Genomic DNA, 24,216 nt, shown 5'->3' with positions numbered 1-24,216 from the left:
TAGAAGAGAAGTCTTTGCATGCAGTTTATGGGTCTGATCCTGAGTTGGCGTAAGTGAGACATCACTGTACAGTTTTTTGGCATGAAGGAGCACTCTGAAGAGGCCACTCTCTTCCCAGCTATTTCTAGGGCTCATTGAACAAGAGAAAGGAATCAGATCAAAGAAGACACTGATGAATTATGGGAATTTATGTAACCGCGCAAAGCGTTCGATCTTTGAGAAAGACAAAGGGAAAAATGATCATTGCCAGAGGGAGGTGAAATTAGGGAAAAGATCAGCGAACACAGAGACTGGGAGAAATATTGTGTATCCAAAGCCAAAGCGTGACGTGGGAACTGTGAATAAGTCTACCATTCAGACCACTACTTGTCCATTCAATACAGTTTTTAAGAAGTATGGTTATTGTTTTCTTCAAGCACTTCGCCAAAAGAAGGAGCAGTTATTTACTTCTAAACGCATCGTTCAAAGGCAATAAGATGTCGTCTTTTTTGGGATCATTACTGCCTCTGGAAGTCTGATAATTTTTTGTGTGGAACAAATGCGTGAAATGGATCGGTATTTATCATGTAAACTGCGCACTAACAGAAACTTCCTGTTCAGGCAGACAGTAAGAGGGAGCGCCAGGAAACACATCACCCACATCACTGCATTGTAGTCGCTCTTATGCACCGTTTGCATCCAGCAAACGGATACGAGAATGCTCCTGGGCCTCAAAAAGCTGTAATGCTGGATGTCCGGGAGAGCATGGGCATTAAGTACATTACTGGGCTACTTGCGCTTTCATTTCTATTACTTCAAACATTAAAACAAATAATGCAGGATTTTAAAAACCATCTTATTCAAACCCAGTTGAAAAAAGCGTATTTCCACACACATGGCCATTTCAGGGAATCTCTGTAGAAATGTGAATGGTTACCAGTGAGTCATGTTGTAGGATTTGCGGGGGCAGAGATACAGCTTGCATGAAGCATAACTGCCAAATTGCCCCTGTCCTGAGGGCCATCCTCAGCCAGTCCAGTCTTTACAGCCAACCGCATTTTTGGTTCTGGGATGTGTAGTTTCACTTTTGCCACTATAAATAAAGATGCACAAGTAACAGCATGCAAAGGTTGCAGATAAAAATCATGACGTAGGCCCACTGCCAGAGGATGAGCCCTCTTTTTGGTGGTGTGCCTTCCTTCCACGTGCTATCCGGCTTGCCAGACAGATGAGCAATGATCCATCGTGGTTTCTGTACGTTTAGAGAGCCTCTCTCAGTTCAGCCATGACCACAGAAAGCTTCCAGCTCCATCGGTTGAAAGAATGAGCCCCGCCCTATTGCTTTAGGCTGGGAGCGCCAACTGGATTTGCATCCTTTCATATTGGGCAAGAGCCGTATGTGTGCTTGTAAAGAAAATATAATTGCGTGATCTGAAGTGCATCATAGCCTGGAAGCATGTGGAAACATGTCCGCTTTTAATACTTGCTTTAGTTTTCCTGTTGGGCACACCTCTGGAATGCGGATGTAGGTCTTCACACGGATCTGAAAAAAGTCACGTGTTTTCTTTCCAGTGGCCTGTGCAAGAAGAGAAGATATTAAAGTATGTTAGGTGACTGGTATTGTCATTTCTCTGGCATGAAGTCTGGGGTGACCAGATTTTCAAGGCGAAAAATGGGGACGACAAACAACATAAAAGGACTACCCGCTCCCAACCCATCCCCCAACCCTGCATTCCCCCTCAAACCGACCCCCTGCTCTCTGTACCCCCTCTATCACACAGTATTTCCAGCACTGCTCTTGCTTCTATAAATTGCGTCCTTTTGACTGTGGATATCCACTTATTAATAATAAAAGGAGCTTTTGCTTTGGTACATGTTACATTCACTTATCAGCTGGTCTCTGTAGCCCAGTCTGTTAATGTGTGTGCCTGGTAGCTTTAAGGTTGGGAGTTCGTGTCTTGCCAGCCATGGCAACATTCTGTGTGTATGTTAATGCATACTTTATAACTGCTGCCGACCCTCCCTTTCCACAAAAACTGGGCTTCGCAACCCCCCCCCTCCTCCTCCTCTTTCCCCCTTTCCCCAAAACCGGGAGGGCAGTTTCAAATTGAAAAAACGGTCGGTACGGATGGAACAATTCCGGGACTGTACTGGCAAACTGGGACGTCAGATCTCCTTAATAAAGTGGCGGCCTTGATCCAGAAAACAATACAGAACCGTGAGTATTTCTTCACCTTTCCTAGTCCTATGACCACATTACGGCACCATGACTGATTCAAAATAAAGGGGTCGTCATCGGCAGGAGTAGGTGGAGACCGGAGAAAGCCAGAACTTGAGCTGCGAGGACCGACAAATTCGGTAGATAACAGTTCAGTCTAGTTTATACTTGCAATCTGGAACTTGCAGTCTTTGATTTTCCAATGTTAAAGTCCCAGACTATTAGTTGCAACTAGTGGATTTTTTAATTGGAGGGGCAAAAATATTTGCCACAAATATGCAAGAGCGACCAAGCATAGCGTGGAAGCCTAACCCATCCCACAATGGTTCCCGCCATCCTGGAGAGCGTTTTTTTGAATAATGGGATAAAATGGTGCATTGTACAGCACACTTTCTGCAGATATGTAATCTAGGGTAACTCATGAAAAAATCCAATAGATGCAAGTCCCCAACAGTTCACAAAAGCATTTCCCAACACATTTTCATGATGCCTTTCCCCACACTAAATGCCAGCATGAAAAACATTTTTAATAGGGCTGTACCTATACATTTTCATGCTGGCTGCATTAGTATATTTGAGTATTCCCATATAAGAGCATACTCATGTTTGCATTTGACATAATGCCAGTATTAATACTATAAGAAAACATGTCCAAGCTAGGTATGCCACTACATGTCAATATCCCCACTTAAAACACATTCCTGTGGCTTTGCCAATAAAAATGCCATGCAACAATAAAACATCATGCCCATATGTAGACCAGTCTAGACAAGTAGTAGCACAGATCATGTTTTCTTTATCTTAGATGCCCATAAAAAATGCTATGCCATAGTAAGAAATTGCTAGACTGGCTACACCAAAATGCCAGTCTAGCGATGTAATAGCACTTATCGTCCTTGCCTAAGCATAGATGCCAAGTAAAAAATGCCACGCCATGTTAAGAAATGGCAAGCCTGGCTCCACCAAAATGCCAGCCTAGCCACGTAAGAACACTTAACATGCTTGCTTTATCATAGATGGCCAGTAAAAAAATGTCATGCCACAGTAAGAAATTGCTATATTGACTGCACCAAAATGTCTGTCTAGCCACACAATAACACTTAATGCTTGCTTTTAGCATAGCTGTCCAGTAAAGAATGTGATGCTATAGTAAGAAATGGCTTGACTGGCTGCACCAACATGCCAGTCTAGCCAAGTTATAACACTTACCATGCTTGCTTTATCATAGATGCACAGTAAAACAAAAATGTAGTGCACGCTCCCGCCTACTGCCTGCACCCTGCTAAAATCAATGCCCCACCCAACGAACGTAAGCACACACACACATTGACCCATTTACTTGCTTATTCTGATACCCATTCATTACACAAGCAGCCACACAGCCCTCGAATGCACACATTCAAATATTCACTCTAGTTTAAGAAAAAAGAAAACCCAATCACCTATTTTCCCCTTAGATACACTCACGCAATGAGCAGCATTCATTCACTTTCATATTCACCAGCATTGACTCACACATTTAGCAATCACATGCACTCATTCACGCATACATTGAAAAGCATTATACCCTAGCTCGCACATATACAATCAATCACATACATTCATGCACGCATACCTATACGCTTTTTAAAAAAAAATAAAATAAAATACTTCCCTGCTTGTCATTTTGACTACAGGCTCCCGCTCACTCCACAGCTGCTCTGGAAAGCCTTCCCTGCAATCCTTCCCGGCAAGAAGCACAGTGAGGGGTCAATCAAACAACAAACAACTCCCCCTGCTTCCTGGTGCCTGGAGGGCAGAGCGGAGCATCAGGATCTGGCAGCACCAGGCCCTTCTAATCCACAGGGAGGGGCAGGAGCCCCTCCCCACTAAGGCCTTTTGTGGGTGCAGTATCCCAGCAAGCATGGTCAACGGGCCATGCAAAGCTTGGGAAGCAAAACGCAGGGTGCCTGCATGTCTCATTGGTCATGCATAGCTGGGTTACTGCACCCAAGGGGAAACCTTGTTTCCCCACAAGATAGCCAAGCCACGAGTGCACCCTCAGTTGCACGCTGTAGCTGAGGGAGCGCTAAGGTTTTCACTGGGCTCTGGCTTCAGCTCCTCAATAATGCCGCTGAGTCGGTGCCCCGTCATCCATTATGGCAGAACCGCACTTGCAGACTATAGTGCAGAATGTAAGTAAAAAATCAGGACTGGGCTTGCATCTCCTGAATCGAATGGAGCATGTTGGCATGCAGCTGGAGAGGTAGAGATTGTGGAGGGAGGCCTGCTGCAGCGAGGAATGCAGGGGTGAAGCAGCCATCCAGTAGACGGATGTTGTGAGATCTGCGAGAGACGTGGAATCACCACATCCACGATAAGGTACAGAAAATCCCTCAAAGACGGGGAGCAGGAGAGAAAAACAGACACAAAATAGTGGTGATCGTGAGAGCCAGTCCACAGAGGAGATCTCAATGCCTGGCATTATGGGGCAGGAAGAATTGCATTGTGGGTAGGCTGTGTCGAATAGCATATTTAGTATTCGGCCGAATACTGAATAGTTAGTGAACTATTCTTTAATTAATAAATCCTGTTCCAAATTAGAAAAAACACACCTATTGAAAAAAGAAAATAAAGCATAATTTTAAATGCATTCTATACTTGTATTTCTCTTTATTGTAATCAATGCAGCACCTTTATTTAAAGTATTGGGAGGTAGGATGCCAGTAATGGGGGCTTGCACTGTATGCCAGCAGAGGGTCAGCAATGGTGTATTTGGTTCGAAGACTTACATGCTAATTTTGCCAGTTCAGCCCACATTTGCCACTTGGAGCCAAGCCGGACTTTAAGGCTCGGCCCTGACTTGACCATCCCAGGAATCCTCTGGCTCTCCCAACTCTAACATCCTACATATTCCACCACCAGAGCACAGCTATCTGACTTTCTCATACAGAGTCCTCATACCTATCTTTACCAGCTGTCAGACACTGGCCCACGTTGAACTGGAGAGATTACCCAACATGAATTCCTCTGAGAGGCCTGTTAGGTGGGAGCATATTACTCTGCCTGACATAACCGAGTAAATTCATAATATTTCTCCATGGGCATGGCCCATAGAAATATATGCTGCTTACTTTTCACTTCAAGCCAATACACACACTTTTGCACCTTATCATTCCTGATAAAATATCAGATAATGTTAAACTCAGGACTCAAGTCCTTAAAAAAAGAAAAGGGGGGCTCTGACATAAGCAATGGGAAGTGACATGACAGGAACTGAATGTATCCTAAAGTGAAATATGCACATTTCCTTCAGTTTGTCTTTTCCAACTGAAGAAAGTGCACATTACTTCTAAACAGTCTCCAAAAGAAAAGATGTTCCTGTATTGTTGCTGGCTAAGTATAAAAGGTGAGTACCTTTCATGTCTAAGAATATGTAACAAAACATGGCCCAAAGAGCAGATTACAATATAAGATATTTTACAGCTGTGTGATAGCAATTGTCTGGTCTTGTGGCTAAGTGTCTGGTCTAATTCTATTCAGTTTTGCAAAACGAAGTCTATATTTGCCTTTCTGAGTTCTTATTGCATTGTATTCAAATGCGAATTTCAAAGTATTCGGCAAGAGCCGAATAGCAAGAAACTATTCGGCCGGAGCCGAATAGATTTATTTCAGCTGGAATTCGGCCGAATACTTACTCAAAGCCGAAGTTCGGTACACCCCTAAATTTCTAAAGTTTTTGTGGGTATCAAAGGCTAGATTCCCAAACCTCTGATGGCCAGACTTCACAAAGGCTCATGCAAGTGGAGAAAGATTGTGTTGTGGAAACTTAAGCCTGCATTCCCAATACCTCTGAGGACAAGATTGTATGGAGAGTCATTTAAGGAGCGACAGATTGCATTGTTGGAATTGAAATCCACATTCTAAATACCACTGATGCAGGGATGATGTATATAGAGCCAATCAAGGTAATAAAGATTGCATTGTGGGAACTAGAGTTAACATTCCTAATATCTATGGAGGGGCTGTAGGGTGAGTTATTCAAAAAGTGAAAGAATAAATTCTGATCATTGAAGACTACATTCTCAATGATGAGTGAGAGACTGTATGAAGATTCATTCAAGTGGAAAAAGATTGGATTATATGAACTGTGCACATTTCCAATAACTCTGAGGGAGAGACAGAGCAAAGACTCAAATTGAGAAACATTGAATTGTGGGAACTGAAATCCATATTCCCAATAACTTAAGAGTTAGAGATCGCAAAATGTCTCATGCTCGGATGGAGGTCAATTGCATTGTGGGAACTACATTTTACCTTCACAATATTTCTGCGCGCAGAGAGCAAGACTGAATTGTGAGATTTGAAGTCCACATTCCCAATATAAAGAGTCATTCAAGGAGAGAAAGATTTCATTGTTAGAATTGAAGCCCTTCCAAATATCTCTTTTTGGCAGAAGATGATCAAAGACTCAAGTCGATAAAGATTGCTTGGTGGGAAATGAACCCCAAATTTCCCAAACTCCTCAGTAAGAGGCCAGGTGAAGACACATGAGCAGCCGGGGTGGGAGGCGCAGCCAATGAGGTTTATTAATCATGGGCTGAAACCTCTGATCTCAGCCTGTGTTCCACGAAACACGTCGGCTGGCTCCCCTGCCCTGCTGTGCCATCTCACTCCCACTCCCGTTTCTTTTATTTTGTGCTTATCTACTTCCCAACCCCCCTCTCCTGCCCCACTTACCTAATTGTTGCGGTCATGGCACCCACCTCCACCGCCTCTTGCTTTTCCAGGCCGTCGTGGTAATGGAAGAGGGGCTAAGTTTGGAGCCTCTTTTCCATTACCATGGCAGCCATTTTAGCAGAGGATTTTCATTCATTGAACGGGACGCACACGGTGTCCCGTTCAATTAAAGAAAATCCTTTTTTTTTTTAAACACCCCGCACCTATAATTCGGCTGCCGGGATATTACCCACGTGCAGCCCTAGGAAAGGGGTGCTAACGCTATATTCAAGTGGAGAAATATTGAAATGTGGGATATAAGTCCACATTATATCTCTGAGGGGGGAGTTTATACCAGGGGTCCTTAACCTGCAGCTCTCCAGATGCTTTGTACTACAATGTTCACGATTCCTCACAATTGATAATGCTTGCTAGAGCTGAAGGGGGTTGTAGTTCAAAACATCTGGAGAGCCAAAGGTTGATTGCCACATATGGAGAGTCACTCAAGTGGAGAAGGGCTTCATTGTGGGACTTGGAAGTCCACATTGCCAGCACTCGTAAAGGATAGCTTGTGCAAAGTCTCCTTCAAGAGGGTAACCATTGCACTGTGGGAAGAGGGAGGCTACAACTAAGCCGAGGTGCGCCTAGAAGGACATTGGGAATGTCCCATAACGGATCGGTGCTGCAGATGGACCCTTACTGCACCTGACTGTGGACTGGCCGTGCTGCAGCCCTACTAACCTCAGAGAGGCACCCCTCCTGGTGTGCATGCACATGTCCCGATTTCCCTAGCTGAGCGAGACTGTGTCATCAGTGTTGATTTTACTTACATGTGTCATTTTTAAGATTATGGCGATTTCATTGAAGCTTAGACATAAACTAGACAAAGCAAAGGAAATGACATTCTTATTACATGCTTACCACTCAAATTGTACATGCCTCACGGTTGCTAGGCTGCGTCCTCGACTTATTTTTAAATCTAAAAGAGCCAGGTTGAAAGTCTGGCCCTCCTACATTAGTTCAACGTCCTGTAGAAACCTGGATGTCCGTCCACATCCTCAAGGCCTGCCAACTGCCCATTCCTCGCCTGGCTTCTGAGTAATAGCCGAGCTTCCCCGGTGTGCTTATGGCTCTTGACCCCCCGACAGACACAGTCACACTCGTGCATTGCGGGAAGGAAGCGCATGTCCTGTTTACTCCTGACTTCCCCGGCTCGCAAACCCTCCAATCCAGCAAATGCGCTGTATTTTCCAGGCCCCGGCTTATCGGACAAACGGGGGTAAATATTCCACTGACCGGTGCAGCCCGCCGAGGCGTCAAAACAGGCACTGTCTTTCAACAAAGCAAAGTGTTATAGGGAGCGACGGGGACGCTTGACGCTGCGAGCCCCGCTAAATGGACGCTATTGTTTTGTTCTGCGGGGCCTTTTAAGCATGGCTGCGGCTATACATTGGACGGGAGAGGACAACATGTGCGCGGGGGGCATATGCAGCTGGCAGGAGGCCGCCCCCGCAAACGTGCCGCAGAGCATCCGGTGGCAGTTGAGCACCAAGGTGGACAAGCTAGGCCCGCTTTGAGCATGAGACGAGCGCGGGCCAGGTGGCGAAAGGTCGGGTGGCAGAGTATGGAGACGAGGCCCGCTGAGGGCAATGGGCATAAGGGCGGACCAGCGAGAGGCGCGAAGGTGAGGGGGTGGGCGGTCCCAGTGGTGGTGTGTGTGTGTGTGTGTGTGTGTGTGAGAAGACTGGCAGTAGCTGCACGTGCTGCGGTTTGCCCAACGGCTCTGTCTGTTGTATCCTGCTGTACGCGTCTTGGGTGCGCGAGGCGGGCGTCATTGGGTGCGGGAGGCGGACGTCATTTCTCACCTCGCGTACCGAGGCCCTTACGTAGCCTTGACGTGAGGTCACCAACCGTCACTCGACTCATAACGGTGATTCACTCAGCCCCGCCCTCGCTGACTGGGGGTCTTCATTTCTGTTATGCTATGAATAATAAAGAAGATATTCCATACATATTTCTCCGGGTTTACGACAGTTTCCCACTGCACAACCCATTCCTGGGATTGTTTTCATGGCCTTCCTCCCGTTATGACTATTAGAAAAAACTACAGCGGGCAATCAAAAAGCGCAGTTTCCTTGGCAACCCCTCAAGTATCGCGCAAATACAATACTTAGGGAACACCGAGGCAACATTAGCTAGGTGACTCAGATTTATATGCTTTGCAGGCACATACAACCGGGAGCAATTATGGATGAGCAATTACAGATCACACATCCTGTCTGTCTCTGAGACACTTTGGGATCACGAACTAAAACAGCTTTTCTCTTTGTAGAATCACGTTCCATGCATTACGTTATTGTAATGCCATTCCTCCGGCGTTTTTAACTGAGCGCTTAACATGACTCAAGAAAAAGAACGCTACATTGGACGCCTTGTGACTTTTCTATTGAATTATACACTCCGCGAGGGTGACAATGTTCCAATTCTTGGTGCACAGTGTGTCGTCATTACGTCACAATGCTTGGATGACGGCATTGGTTCTAATCGTATTCATGGTGTTAGTGGTTGCAAAACGCCGGTGCCTGGGTTTCTGTTGTTAGCTTCAATTGACGCAACCCATCTCTGACTCCGTTCCCTTTTCACCCTGACCTCATTGCCGAATGAGCTGGAAGATAAACCAAGTTTGGGGTATGTAATCTTGGCTCGCCGAGGACACCTGGCGGCAGTTCATGCGAACTGCATTTTAATTTAATAGTTATACAGGCGATATTGTGACTATATGGTGGTGTGCTGTGCCATATGTTTTTTACACACACCCTTACGGATACACTTTTGCAATTACGGCCTTCTTTTAATATTTGAAACGGCGAATGCCCGAGAGACAATTTAACACAAAGACCGACTGATCGAAACTACCAAGCTCCTCGCCTATCTCAAACTACGACAACGAAGCCACATATTGGTGGGAGTGTTGCATAATGAAGAGTTGCTGACACAATATGTATAGTTGCTTGTATATTTATTATATTCCATGGAACAAACAGAGTTTTATATAGATATATAACAGGTAGTTGCGCACAACAAATGTAGACTTACACAGATACTTCGAAGTCTGCTTCATGTTGAATGGGTTGGTAATACCACGTGAAGTATAGCACTCTAGGCCTTGGACAGCTTTTAATAGTTCACTGGTCATTCCCATGAGGGCCATTTTCAAGCAGATTGGGGACACTGATACATTCGATGACATATGGGGAGTATTCCTGGATGTATATGTCTGGTATGCTTTTGAGATTTGTTTCCTGATACCTTCTAATCCATGTCATTTTGGTTGCCCTGCTGTTCTTATGATGAGGTCCTGCGGTATATGCTACATGCGTGGTTTCATGAGTCATGATAGTTTTTTCTTTCTCATTTCTCTCACATCTTGGCGTCATGATTGTCCTGCTTGTTATAACCAGATTGTTCTATTGTTCACCTGCACTGCTTCAGCTGGTTATGTTTTTACTGTATTACTTTTGTTACATCTTACCATTGTTTGCTGTTGGTACACGAAATACATTTTTTAAATCAAAATATTTTACCGGTAATGGTCCACAAAAGGCACATGAATCTAGGTGTCCTTTGTTGCCAAACCCTGATCAGTAAACAAGCGGTAATGTCAGCCACCATATCTATGCGGCTGCCATTGCTGTTAATCCCTATGGATTCTGCTGTTTACAGCAGACTGAATCCATAGGGATTCAAAACTATCGTCTGGAGCAAAACTAGATACAGGTGGAGCAGGCTTTGACTGCTCTAAAGGGCAATGCCCGAAGTGCCGGCCAAACATGCTAGTTTGGACTTGTTTGCTGGTCAAAGTGGGACATTGTGTTGTAATGTGTATCTGAGTGTGGTGACATCACTGATGATGGAATGTAGTGATGTCAGTGTGTGTGTGGAGTGTTGGGGATGTTATGTTCTGAATACTCGTTCTAGGATTTACAATTGAGATCTAAGCGGCATGAAGGGACGTGCCAGTGTCTCCCTGGCAACTAAATTACAAATAAACCTACAAATAATTAACCTGCCGGTCCGGGTGTTACTTCAGGTACCAAGTTATTACACTAGCTACAAGGGTGGGATCCTGCCGTGGAGGGGGTAGGAGTTGAAGTCCAGGAACATCGCCCTCCCATGTCTCATGGGTGATGCTAGTTATGTTTGCTCTTGGTTCCTGAGTAGCGGATCGTCTCAGCAGGCCGGGTGGTGCTGAGTGCTTCCGTCCAGGCGTCCGGGAGCAGAGCTGAATTGCACAAAAGGCTGTGTGCAGCGTGAGCTCGTCCAGCTCCCCAGGAGAGGGGGGGCTCCACGGCACACAGTTCGGTGTGCGGAGAAGGTGCCCTGTGCGCAGGTGGCCCAGCAGTGCAGCACTGTCATCGTGCTCCCCAGGAGAGGGGGGGGGGGCCTCCATGGCACATGGTTTAGTGTGCGGAGAAGTTGCCCTGTGGGGTGGTGCCCCAACAGTGCAGCACTGTGGTGCGCTCCAGCATTGTAGGTCCAAACAGGCCTGTGCAGCGTTTGAACCCTGATGGGAGTGCGCGGCAAGAAGCGAAGGAGGCGTGTCCTGGCCACCCTGTATTGTGCCTGATCCAAAGCGGTATAGGCGATGTTGTGTTCCCTCGGGTGGTGAGGAGCAAGGCCAGGTACGTTGTTGCGAGCCTCGTATCATGATGAGGAGTAGATGTTGCCCCAAGTCTGCCTTTGACGGGTGGCAGTAGGGGCAGAGACCGCCCAAAGTGACTGTTCCCTGTGCAAAAGACGAGGGAGAATTTGCCGTGAGGGAAGGGGAACAGAGATCCATCCCTGGCTGTGCCTGCGGCAAAATGATGACGTCTTTAGTCATCGCCGAGCGTTCCAGCGTGGGCAGCTGGAACGCGGAAGAAGTTACGAACGTGCTGCCTCTGCGGCGTTCGTGAGTGTCATGGACGTCAGCGTACCTGCTCATACGAGCAGAAGAACGTATGATGGTTTCAACATTTCTCAAGTTAAATCAGCTGGTGATTTTGGGTCACATTGAATTGAGGTGGCGGCGGCGGACTCAAGTAGAGTAAGGGACGGCCCGAGGACGAGATGGAGCACAGTAGTGAATTGCCACTTACAGGGAGTGACGAGGGACACTCTGAAGACAGCGCATTTTCCACAAGCGGATAGTGTGTGTGTCTTTCTGGAGATTTACAGGAGTTCCAGTATGCAGTTTGGGAATCTGGAGGAGTCAGGTTTGGACTCCTGTGAGCTGTTCTACAGGCCAAGGATAACAGGTTTCTCTTAGGACAGTAGTAATAGTATGGTGTCAGGCCGATTGTCTGGTGTCCCGTTTTTGTGTTGTGGCCTGTTTGTGTTTAGCACCAGTGCATTTGTGTGATGTGTGTGTATGGGCCAGGATGGAAGGTGTGTTTGGTGTTGTGGCCCGTGTGTTTGGACATTGTGGGACATTGTTTATAATGTGATGCTGTAATGCTGTTGTATTGTTGCCTATTAATCAAAATTTTGTTTCGCAGGTGGGTCGGATTGGTCTTTTCGACCTGGACTTGAGGGTGGGTTCGGACTCATGGGTTCTTTCGCATGATTGTTGGTAATGCCGTGACATAGGTTTATAATGTGATGCTGTATGCTGTAATGCCGTTGTATTGTTGTCTAATCAAATTTTGTTTGCAGGTGGGTCGGATTGGTTTTTTTGGCCTGGACTTGTGGGTGGTTTCGGACTTGTGGTTCTATGAGTTAGTTCTCATTATTGTTGTCCTGCATTAGGTCCTATGTGTTTTGATTTTTCTTTCATGGAGCACTGGATTAATTTTATCTTCCAGTGATATTGTATTTAATCTCCATTTCCTAGTTGGTGCAATTTAATATGAATGCAAATCTTAAGTGTTCTATCCATTGTGTCATCTGTCTCGAGTGCAGAATGAGTTGGGTGATGTGGTGAGCAGGTGTAGGTCCGGTTGGAGCATTGCCAGTGGTCCTGCATCGTTGTGCGTGGAGTGGATGTTATCAGCATTCCGTAGTTACTAGTTTGTGCTGCATTCACATGCAGTCTGTCTGGGGCTTGGGCCTAAAGGTGTTATATACTGTTTTTGGTTGCAGTTGTGGATTCTGCAGTGGTTAGGGTGGTGTGTTCCACCCATGATTCCTCTGAGGGCAGTTCATGGGCTAAGGGGTCCCATTGATGTGTACTGCAGTGTAGCTATGGTGCACTGCGGCGTAGCAGTTTGGCAACGACTAGGGGTCCTAGGTTGTAGTGATGGTGTGCTGCGGTGGTGAAGTTTGGCTGGACTAGGACTCCTGAGGTTATGAGTTGTAGTGCTGGTGTGCTGCGGTGGTGCAGTTTGGCTGGACTAGGGGTCCTGAGTTGTAGTGTTGTTGTGCTGCGGTGGTGCAGTTTGGCTGGACTAGGGGTCCTAGGTGTGTGTTGTTGTACTGTCATGGGCAGTTGGTTGTGACTTGGGTTTCGTATTGTGGTGGCTTTAGGAGTGTGTTTTGGCGCAGTTTAGTTGGACTGTGTTTGCTTAGGTGTTCTTGTTGTGTTAGGTGTGCTCTGTATGGGTGCTGTTGTGGACTGATGTTGAGATCGTGTGCTTGTTGTTGCTCTTGGTGAGCTGGGATCGTGCCCCGGGGTGGCAGCCCTGGTGCCCTAGGGTGCAGACTAGGGTGGAAGGTTGTTTGTGCACTGAAGGTTTGGCGTGTTAAGTAATGTACCTTTGGGGAATGCTGGAGCGTGGCAGGCTCTAGGTTTCAAGGGGCAGCTTGAAGCAGGTGGAGTGCGTAGTTTATTAATTTTGTTTCTCGAGTGTATTTGTAGTTCAGGTCTTAAGGGCGGAGTTAGCTCTTATTCTACTTCGGTGGGTTCCTCATTGTTTGTGTTTTGTGGGGAAGGAGTGGAGTTGGAGTTGGATGTGTCTTTGCCGGTACGGTTTTGGTTTTGTTGTCCAATTTGTTTCTAGGCACAGTTAGGTTGCGTATTCTTTTGGTGCCACGTAGGTCATGCTTGTGTTTAGTTTTAGTGCTAATGGAGGTGCATTTCCGTTAGTGTCATATAATGTATGGTGTTGGGGGTGTGAGCAAGCTCCAGGTGGCAGTTTTTCTTGTTGCCAGTGGAGTCTGGTTAGTTGGTGCATTTACGTTCTGGCCACACATGTATGTAGGGGACTGTCTTGGGTGATTGTTTTAGTTGAATTCCTTCTTGTTCAAGAAATGTAAGGAGGGAGAGGTGTTGTAATGTGTATCTGTGTGTGGTGACATCACTGATGGTGGAATGTAGTGATGTCAGTGTGTGTGTGGAGTGTTGGGGATGTTATGTTCTGAATACTGGTTCTAGGATTTACAGATGAGATCTAAGCTGGCATGAAGGGACGTGCCAGTGTCTTCCTGGCAACTAACTTACAAATAAACCTACACAAAACTTACCTGCTGGTCCGGGTGTTAATTCAGGTACCAAGTTAATACACATTGCTTTGTCCAAAGTGGGCTGGTTTGATGATTTTCTTCACTGTGCAGCTAGTATTTTTGAACAGTGGTACTGAATATTGTTAAAAATGAATAGTGTGAATCATATTTTAGCAAAACACTCCCACGTAAGTACTACACAAACTGTCCAACAGAAAAGAAACAAATTGCCATTTGCAACTGTGGGCCACTTTTTCATTGGCGTCCGATCCAATTGTGCGCCCCTGTCTGACTCTGAAGTGGAGAAGCTGTCAGTTTTCCTGCACAGAAACACATCCCGCAGATCTTACGCTCCATCATACCTCTGCTGTGTCTAGGAAATCAATTTTAAAAAGGCGTGGATTGTAAAAAAACAGACCAAGATCTTGTTGCCGCCTGCTTTTTACCGTCCAAGTCCTTTTGCGTTTCCTGGGACTTTCTGTGTAATCATCTCGCAGCAGATCACACTGAACATTGCTTTGTGAATCAATAATATCTTTTCTCCTTAACAGCGTAATACGTATAGGTCCTCATTCTAATGTGTGTGCAGAATCTGTCATGAAGAGCCTGACCGCTTCTCTGTGTACCTTGCAGGCTTTCTCCAGGAAATTCTCCTGATTTACTGCATCAAGAGGTGTCCGGCGTGGGAATCCAGGCAGACCCCAGGAGCCGGCGACCTGCCACCACTCTATGCAGTGAATCGATGTAATCATGCACAAGATCGACACAGATTCACTGCACGCTGTGGCAGAAGGCCTGATGCTACTCAGTTAGGGCTATCACCCTGAGAACGTAACTGATGACCAGGCATAAGAAATGCCAGTGTATTCGGTTGGGATCAAGCCTATCCACGAGGAGTAGAATACTGATCCCGAGGATAGGCTTCGAACGTCATGCACAGAGTTGAGTTTTTGTGCAGCAGAATTGAGAGAATGGGGTGGGAGTCTTCACCTGTGGAAACACTGCTTTCTGCGGGAGTTTTCCAGGTCCGCCTCAATGAAAGCGCGGTCCATACTATAGTATATTAGCCTTATTTGAAACCTCAGGGGACCTAAAAGGTTTTCTTCTTCAAAGTATAGATTAAAAGATGGAAATATATTTTTTTCTGTTTTTGACACCTGTTTTTCGATTTCAGCTTGTGTTGAAAATACAGGACATTTTTGATTCCAAAAGAGGAAAGAAAAGAGTTAAGCTACTCACCTACACAGGTCCGGAGATCGTTTCGTCTAAAGGTATTGAAAATATGTATTTTTTTGATTTCTTGTGCACACTAAATTTCAGTCCAGATAATTGACGTGTGGTCTGGTTGTTTGCAAATTAGAATTACAATTATATGTAGACTATCAGTGTATCTGTAAGTGAAGAACTACTAGATGAGACATAAAGGGTTGCTACACGGCTATCCAATACATACTGGGGGTTTAATACTCATAGGTGTAATAGCTGTCAAAAGAACCTAGATTTGGTTAAATACCACAGCCCACGTAGATGTCACCCATGATATGGTTTCCTATCTCATTGTTGAGCCCTGCTGTGGTCTTGTGTAAATGCTTATGGTCTGTGAGCAATGGGGGTGTCTAAGAGTTAAGATTGTTGCCACTTCCATCACCCTCGAATTTTATAGGTTTTGTTGCGATGAGATGGGTCATCTTAATTCTCCATTAACTAAACGCCTGTACTTAATGCCAAAGGTTTTGTTATGCTATATCTTCTCCATGGTCCACTTGTCACAGCCTTCACTCGTGGCCTCTGCCCTCTGTTATAATTAGTATAAAAGGCGGTGCACTTGCTATAGACGCAGGTCAGCCTCTGTTCACAAGTACCAGTCCTGGGAGGGCCCTCTCAGCCTTACATCCCTTCACAGGTGATACATTGCATACCGTTTAATCGGGTAATGACAACAGGTATTACTGCAGCACATAGAAACATTAGAGATGTACAATAAATAGGATAATACTTCTTTTGATGGGTTTGATATTATGTGATGTTTAATATGTTTAACTCATTACGTTATGCTATTTTCTGTGAGACATGATGTACTTATTGTAAACTTAATACATTGTGTTGGAAAAAAATGTACAATAAAGCACGGTATAAAGACTTTACATTGTTAAAGAACTCAGAATATTATTATATGTTTCTGTCAAATGGCTTGGACATTGGTCACAAAATCTTGTAAATGCACATTTGGAAATGCAGAACTATCGCCAAGTAATTTTTAAAAGTGCTGCTCCCCATTTCCTGACTTCATTCGGGCACCTTTTAGTCTTACTGTGCCCACCTCTTTTTCTTTTCACCAAGTGCCATAGAATTCAATAAATGTGTTGTGTACGATTGCCATGTGCACATTTCTCCTCAGAAAACCCATATTTCTTTTCCCGGCAGTTGTTGAATTTTGTCATGAAGTCATAGGCCCTATTTAATAGAAAGGTTAATGCATAGTTTTGTTATTATTATTACTGATATTAATATTAGGATATTTATTGAGTGACGACTTGGGAGGCAACAGAGCGCTTTACAATCATAGGGGGAAGAACACAGTGAGGGAAGCTCAGAAAAAGTGAGCAAGGAGCTAACAGGGGAGTGCAAGGGGCGGCAATTGGCAGCAAGGGATTTACAAGCAACCAGGGGAGGTGACAGTGGGGAGCAGATCACCAAATCTCAGATTGGGTGGGGAGTGCAGGGTGTGAGGATCTATGTGTTAGTGTTCCCTATTCAAGATGAGCCGTAGCTATATTATGATGTAAGGGTATCCAGTAAAAATATAGCCAACACAAATGTAGTCAGTGAAAAAAAGTCGTGGTAAAAACACCTCTGCAGTGAAAAAGTTGCCGAGCAAAAAGTAGTCAAATGCAGCTGAAAAGTAGCCAAAAATGTAGTGCTGCTGGATTATTTTTAGGGTTAAGGAGGGTTTAGTCGGCTTGTGATTGCTTGATTTAGGGTTAGGATGAAGATATGGGTTATGGTAAGGATAGGAGTTGGGGTTAGAGTAAATATGTTGGGGTTTGCTTAATGATTAGAGTGGATTAAGTGTCAGGGTAAGTGTTAGGGTATGGGTTTGGGTAAGTGTTAAAGAAAGGGATATTGAATGATATTCTAAGATGGCAACCGACATAGAGCAGACTTGAGCGTCGGAGCTCGGTCCACACGCCGTCAACAATAAAGCAAATAACATTAAAGATAGCAGGAATTATGCCGCGGTCAGCCATGTAGTGGAGGACGAAACCCCTGAAACCCACCTGGTGAGCAGACCCTAGTCAGAGAGATACGCTCGAAACAGAAGATGCAAAAGAAGGTTGGGGCGGGAAACCCGTTTGGAAGAAGGCAGAGCGTGAAACTGACAGCAGAGGTCCCCAGAGGGGAGTACGACAGGGGCCCGGATGGATCCTCAACAGAGAGCTTTGGATGTGCACTGTGAGCAGCGGGGCAGGAGACCTCCGTCCTCTTCAGCAGTCCGGGGCGCACATATCGACTGTGGCATCAGCCACGTAAGTGCTGACAGAGCAGCGTACACACCCATGGGCCCATGACGAGGGGGAGCTCAAGTGCACAGATCCCTCCCCCCTGAGCTAGGAGACCAGAGACCAAGGAGAGAGGAGGTGCATTGAGGCTAAGCCCTGCTGACTCACCAAGGAGAATGGAGAAGCGGTGAGGCAGTCACCTGCTAACTCAGATTGGTGGCCTGTGTATGGAAGAGTGCAGGGTGTGAGGAGGCAGTGAATCCTTGCACAGACATCAAAGGAAGAACCCAGGCAGAGTGGAGATCCAGATGGAGAGGGGAACAACCATAAAGGTGCAGGAGGAGTGAGCTAAAGGAGTGCAAGTGGTCCCTAAATTGGCAAAAAGTGGGGAGCAGCTGAGCAGGACATGACAGCAAGCTGGCAGACAATTTAGTACCCTCAATAACATCTCCTGCAAGTCATTGCGAAGAATAGCCGGCTGGGCACAAGTACTTAAGGGAGATCAAGAGCAGAGGCAATATCCTTACCCCACCCCGGTGCCACTAACAACCATGGGAAGAATGCCTAATGTCAAAAGGTAAGGGTAAGAATTCAGTGGCAAAGCTCGAGACCCCTAAAAAACAGTTGGAAGGCAACATCTCTAGGTGCTGGGGACAAGAGGCATGGCATGGCAGAGTTGCAGGGACCAGCAGATACCAAGAGATATAGCAGAACGGACAGGCATCCTCCAGCATGACAGTCAGCAAGCAAGACCGGCAGCAATGCCTCGATCACAGAGACTTTTCAGTCCCGATTTGCAATACTAAAGACTGAACTGAAGCAGTTGAGAAGAAAAATGACCACATCCTAGAACACCTCTCCCAACTGCTGCAAAAACTTGAATTGCAATACGAGGATTTGGAGAACCGTTCCAGTAGATCAAACATAGGCATTAAGAATCTGATGGAAACTATCAAAGATAAAGTACGGTACAGCAACAAGTCTTTGTAGATTTCATGAGAAGCGACCAGGATGGGCCCGTTCAAATAGACAGGATCCACTGGGTAGGGCCAAGAAGGGGTGAAACAGGGGTTCGACCAAGAGATGTCCTGGCAGCGATAATGTCTTACAACCAGAAGGAACAGATACTGAAGGTGGATCGTACAGCAGGTCCCATAAGGATAAACGGGGTGGAAATACAACTTTACCAGGATTTGGCACAAAGTACCCTTCAAAAGAGAAGAGTAATTGGAGTTGGGAGATGGCTAGCAGGTAAAAGACAGAGGGGCGCTACTATAAGGGGAGAGGCAACGGTGTGGACTATCAAGCTGCCGAGAGTAACTTGGAATCCGGCAAGCAGTTTTAGAGAACCCCACAGTTTAATCTCTGGGATTGCAGGAGGGTCAATGTTAGGAAATATTTCTCTTTACAGCACCTTTCCTTCCATTTCTATGGACCCCCAAACTTTTTGCTTTTATTTTTGATTCTGGCCTTCCCTTTTTGCATTGCAGTGAAGCCTTTACCTTTTGGTAATTTATCATGGTGAAACTGACACGTCCTTCAGGCTGTCAGTACTGGGAAACATTATTTCCCTTAGTCTTGTTACTTTGTTGCCACTTTAGGTAACTTGTTATCACGTTGGTAACTTTTTATCATTGTACCATGCATCTTACAATTCAGTACAATGGGATACACCTTTTGTTTTGCCCAACACTCTGAGGATTTCTGGTTACTCTATGTGTGCTTAAGGTACAGGCTGGTGGCAGCAGTTACTTTTTGTTATTTTTTTGCGTAATTTACTTTAGCCTTTCCGCGTTTGGCTACCAATTGTCGCTAGTGTTCAAATATGGCCGCTCCATATGGTTTCTCATTTGTTCCTTGGCCATCTTGTCTTTAACCCTTATTCCTGGCCTATGAGGCCAGGAAAATCCTTAAATGGACTTCCAGTGACCGGGAAAGCAGAGGCTTTTGGCAGGCTACTGCAGGGCCATGGGTGTTTGCTGCCAGGAAGTGGGTGGGTTCTGTCTGGTCCCAATCCACAAAATGGTTTTGGTCTGTCTGAGTAGTATTCATGAGTTGTGCCACCAGTGGTCCCGATTGGACCACTGCTGGGGTGTGTGTGTGGGCCAGATATGACATTGGCTAGTGGGAGTTTCAGCTCTTACCTGGCTTTTGGGATAAGAACAGGACCCCTACAGCCACTTTAGAGAGATCCCGAAAGAAATCGAAGTAGCCAAGAATCCTGTCCAGCTGCAAGACCCGAATAAACAAGACGTGGGGTTGGATTGCTTAACAATGATTAGAACTGGGTTCTGCCCAAGCAATATTGTATAACACGAAAGGAGAAGGGGGGCAGACCACCCACAAGACTAATAGTCTATGTGTGAGGGGCAAGTATAATGCTCCTCAGCGATCAAATGTTCTGAATAGTCTCAAAGGTGAGAAAGGCAGAAGCAACTAGTTACCACCTGTAACATCTCTAGGAGAACAGTGTGTTTTCATGAGCCAATTATAACTTTAAGACTGCTCAGCAGTTGTGAGTAAAAAAGAGATAAAGGGGGATAGAGAAAGTTCTATCTACCCCAGACTCTCTATACCACAACCCCCTAGGCTGTGCTGATGGGTCGCCTATCTAATAGTGGATAGAGTAAGGAAAAAAGAGAAAGACATCTCAATTTATAGTTTCCCAGTTAATTGTATTCTGTATCTGGTTGTACTTGTATCTCTAACTGCTATAGTTCTCGGTTGGTTATAAGTAGTCGTAATATTGACAGGAGAGCCAGAGGTGGGCTTTTGGTGTTTGTAACTAAAAAAAAAAGAAAGAAAGAGAGAGTTAACATGGAGGCAAATCTCCACCAGTACTTTGACAATGGTTGCTGTATTGCCAAGTACTGAAGGTGAGTGTGCCGTAATAAAAAAGGTACTCTAATTTGAGAGATAAAAAATTGCTGCGAAGACTCAGCCAATAAAGGTAGATCCAGTGATTTGTAGACTTCCCTGTTGCTGAAACGGCGAATGGAGTGGGAAGTCTCCCGCTGTCTCCATGTGTTTTGTCAACCGGTTTCGTTGGGCTCTATAATTCATGCCACCTGCCTCACGACTGTCTTCTTGGTAGGTTGCGAGTGTTATCTGCATGTCTGGAGTAACCATCTTGCTGGGACTCTGATTCTATTTCCAACATACTTATATATGGAATTATCTCACCTCGGGACATTTTTGGCAGAGGCATTCAGACTGACCAGGTCACATATGTGACTACGTTGCAGATTGATGTATTGGAACATACAGGGGACTTCCTTGTCGAACACCCGTATTAGCAGATGTCTTTCATAACTCGCAACCGTGTCGAAACTCTTCCAGCGTGTCCAGAAGACCCGTAAGGAGACCAGAGACCGTTGGAAGAAGGCCTGATGACCAACTTCTGCTGCTGTCCTGGTAGAAGCCTGTCTTGTAGAAGATCTCCAGCAGTCCTGCGAAGGAGCTGCAACCCTTGGAGTGGAGAGAAAATCCATTCTCGACGTCAGCTCAGAGCCCTACGAAGAAGAGCCTTCAGAAGTGACCCTGGACTGCTCATTGGCTGACCAGGTCAGAGTTTGGGCTACCCTGCTGCAGATGTCGCCGTTCCGAGTTAAGGCCTGGAACTTGGGGCATCCTCATCATGTGCTATAAGACTCACCTCGTGATCCTAGCATCAAAGGGACCCGAGATAGGAGGCAAAGTCTGACTGTGGTAAGTTAATCCCTTTGCATAGCTGTGCATCGGTGGCCGTCATCTGAAACTGCTTGCCTGCGTCCAGTCCAGTCCTGAGAAAGGCCCTGCATTGATTTCTTTTGCATTTTTCAAATGGAAGACCTTATAACAGCATTAGTCGCCGACCGGAGAAGTGTTTAAACTTGCAACCCCTTGGGATCAAAGACTGAGACTAACGGTGGGAAAAGTAACCTCGGACCCTCTTCAGCAAACCTGCTAAGCCCTCTGAAGAACCAGCGTACAGGGGTGAGTTGTAGCGATACTTACCTGTAACGCTAACTCCCTTTTGATAACTTTTATAAACTTTTGAAATAGTTTGGCTTTGCCATTGCTTGTTCGTGCAAGCACTCCGAAAGTTAGGGACACGTTTGTTAGTTAGAATAACTTATCCTCTAACACTTGGAACTGTTCATTGGACCCCAGAGACCCTACCTTCATTTTTTTCCAGCTTCAAAAAACTGTATGGAACTTTTATGAACTTTCAGGCACAAGGCCCATACATCTTAGGGATGTACTTCCAAAGCTAGAATTGTATCTCTGTGGAACTGTGGTGCTTATACTAATCTGTAGCTTTTTTTTTTGCAGGGGTTTGATATGTATTTTTCCCTACTCCAGTGATTGTGTATATTATCTCTTGTTAGTTTTGTGTGATAGTATTACCTGTTAGTAGTCATTTTTCTCCATGTTACATGGCCATAAATAAATCAGTATTTTATAACTGATTCTCTAAGTAATTCCTGACTTTGCATTCTGTGTACTCAATGGGGAACTCTTACAAGCTCACCACCTCTTGTGACATAGCCTAGACCACTCGCTTTGCTACCTTGAACTGGTTTGGCTACAGCACCCAGCGTTGTCCCTGTCACAATACTAGGTTGGACTTCTATACATCTGTCCACCAGGCCAAAGTATAGAGAATCGGTCCTAACAAATTGTGGGCAATGGTGGGATGACCCTCTCCACTTGGGGAGCAAAGGGGAAGGGGATGTTGTTATGGGGAGGAAGATGTTCCAACAGGGAATAATTGAAGGGGGGCAAGGACCCAAGAGGCGACACCAGCAGAGGGAGGTGACTGCAGATATGCATAACCTTTACTCTCATAACATATAGTGTTTTCGGGGATGAATACGCTGATGAAGGTAAAGAAATTAGAGGTGTTTGTGAGGAGGGAGAATCCAGATGTGCACTGTTCCGGGTAACGTATATTAGGAAATGAAGCTCAGGATATGGCATTACACCCGGATATACCAAGCTAATGCACAAGATAAAACTGGGAGAGTAGTGAATGCGTTTAAAGATACTCTAGCATCTCAGATCCAGGACAAACACATTAGACTCAACTGGGCGATATCTATTCCATCAGTTACACGTTGAACAGACAGCAAATATACACATTAGCCACTGTGAATGCTCCTAACAAAGGCCAAGATGGCTTTCTATGGGGGGCGCTGTCTCAGTTAGAAGGAGCTGCAAAAGGAGAAACTATCCTGGCAGAAGACTTTAATGTTGCCTGGGTCCCTCGGCAGGACAGGAGCAAGGAGATGACGCTAGGCATGCTGGCTCCATCAAAAGCTTTAAAGCAAAGGATAGAAGTATTTGCACTGCAAGATGCGTGGAGGGAGGTGAGAGGGGAGGATAAAAGTTTCACCTATTATTCCCATGTCCATTGATCTCTCTCCAGGATAGACTACATCTGTGTTTCCACAAAATTACTGGGGCGGGTAAAAGACATAGCTGGGTGCTATTTCCCTATCAGACAATGCCCCGATCTCAGCCAGGATTGATACCTCTGGGAATAAACAAAGCTTATGGCAGTGGGGATTTCCGAGAGAAACTTTACAGGACCAGGTCCTCACGGAGACAATAGGGGAAAGAATAGACACAATATTTGCGGATAATTCCCTGCCAGGGATGAAGCAGGAGACAGTACAGGATGCTTTTAAGGTTGTACTAAGGGAGTATTAATAGGGATGACAGTCCAAAGGGATAAACAAAGGGGACAGTTAGAAAGAGTCAGAAGGTCAACTAACAGAGGCTATACAGAAGGTGGCGATACAACCGACTAGGGCGCTCCAAAGGACACTTAAACACATTCATGGACAGTTGGAGCTACTTAGTACAAAGCGAGCTGAGAAAAACCTTACTATGTGCAAAACAGAGATACTATATTGGGGTGAACTAAGCAGGCCGTATGCTAGCGCGACAACTAAGAAATAAGAGAGCAGCTCAGACTATCCTAAAAATGAAAACTCGAGAGGGTAAACTATGATGCAATTATTGAAGTATTCGGTGAGTATTACACCACAATATACTCCTCGGATAACCCAGGTGGGGATAAGCAAGGGGAATACTTGAACACAATCCCACTCCTAAAAATCACCAGCCTCGAAAGGGAGGATTTGGAAAAGGAGATCCAAGAAACTGAGGTGGTGGATGCCATTAAAAATCTTCCACTTAACAAAGCCCCTGGCCCAGATGACTATCTGGCCATTTTCTATAAAAACATTCAAGGCAAAGCTAGCCCCGTGGCTTACAAAACTGTATAATACATTCTGGTCAGTAGGGAGGATAACACCATCAATGGAAGGGGCTAAATTGGTGATGTATCCGAAGCCGAACAAGGACCTGACACTAAGTGGGTCTTATAGACCTATAGCGTTAATAAACTTGGAT

The 24,216-nt window shown here is 45.5% G+C and overlaps 1 protein-coding gene across 4 annotated transcripts in view; it reads left to right on the top strand.

Moving 5' to 3' along the window:
• The window catches only part of DENND2C (DENN domain containing 2C), a 463,255-nt gene that overhangs the window by 288,374 nt on the left and 150,665 nt on the right, over positions 1 to 24,216 (top strand). For 3 of the 4 annotated variants that reach the window (XM_069633399.1, XM_069633398.1, XM_069633396.1), the window contains exon 6: positions 15,489 to 15,585. In XM_069633399.1, the coding sequence (XP_069489500.1) occupies positions 15,489 to 15,585 (97 nt within the window). Of the gene's footprint in view, positions 1 to 7,804; positions 8,580 to 15,488; positions 15,586 to 24,216 lie in introns of those variants that run through there. The other variant, XM_069633400.1, reaches the window with a different exon arrangement.

The sequence above is a fragment of the Ambystoma mexicanum genome, chromosome 13, assembly GCF_040938575.1.
Source record: "Ambystoma mexicanum isolate Mex_15411 chromosome 13, UKY_AmexF1_1, whole genome shotgun sequence".
In the NCBI taxonomy this organism is placed as follows: domain Eukaryota; kingdom Metazoa; phylum Chordata; class Amphibia; order Caudata; family Ambystomatidae; genus Ambystoma; species Ambystoma mexicanum.
Note: the sequence above shows the minus strand (reverse complement) of the source record. Positions and strands in the feature narration are given on the sequence as shown.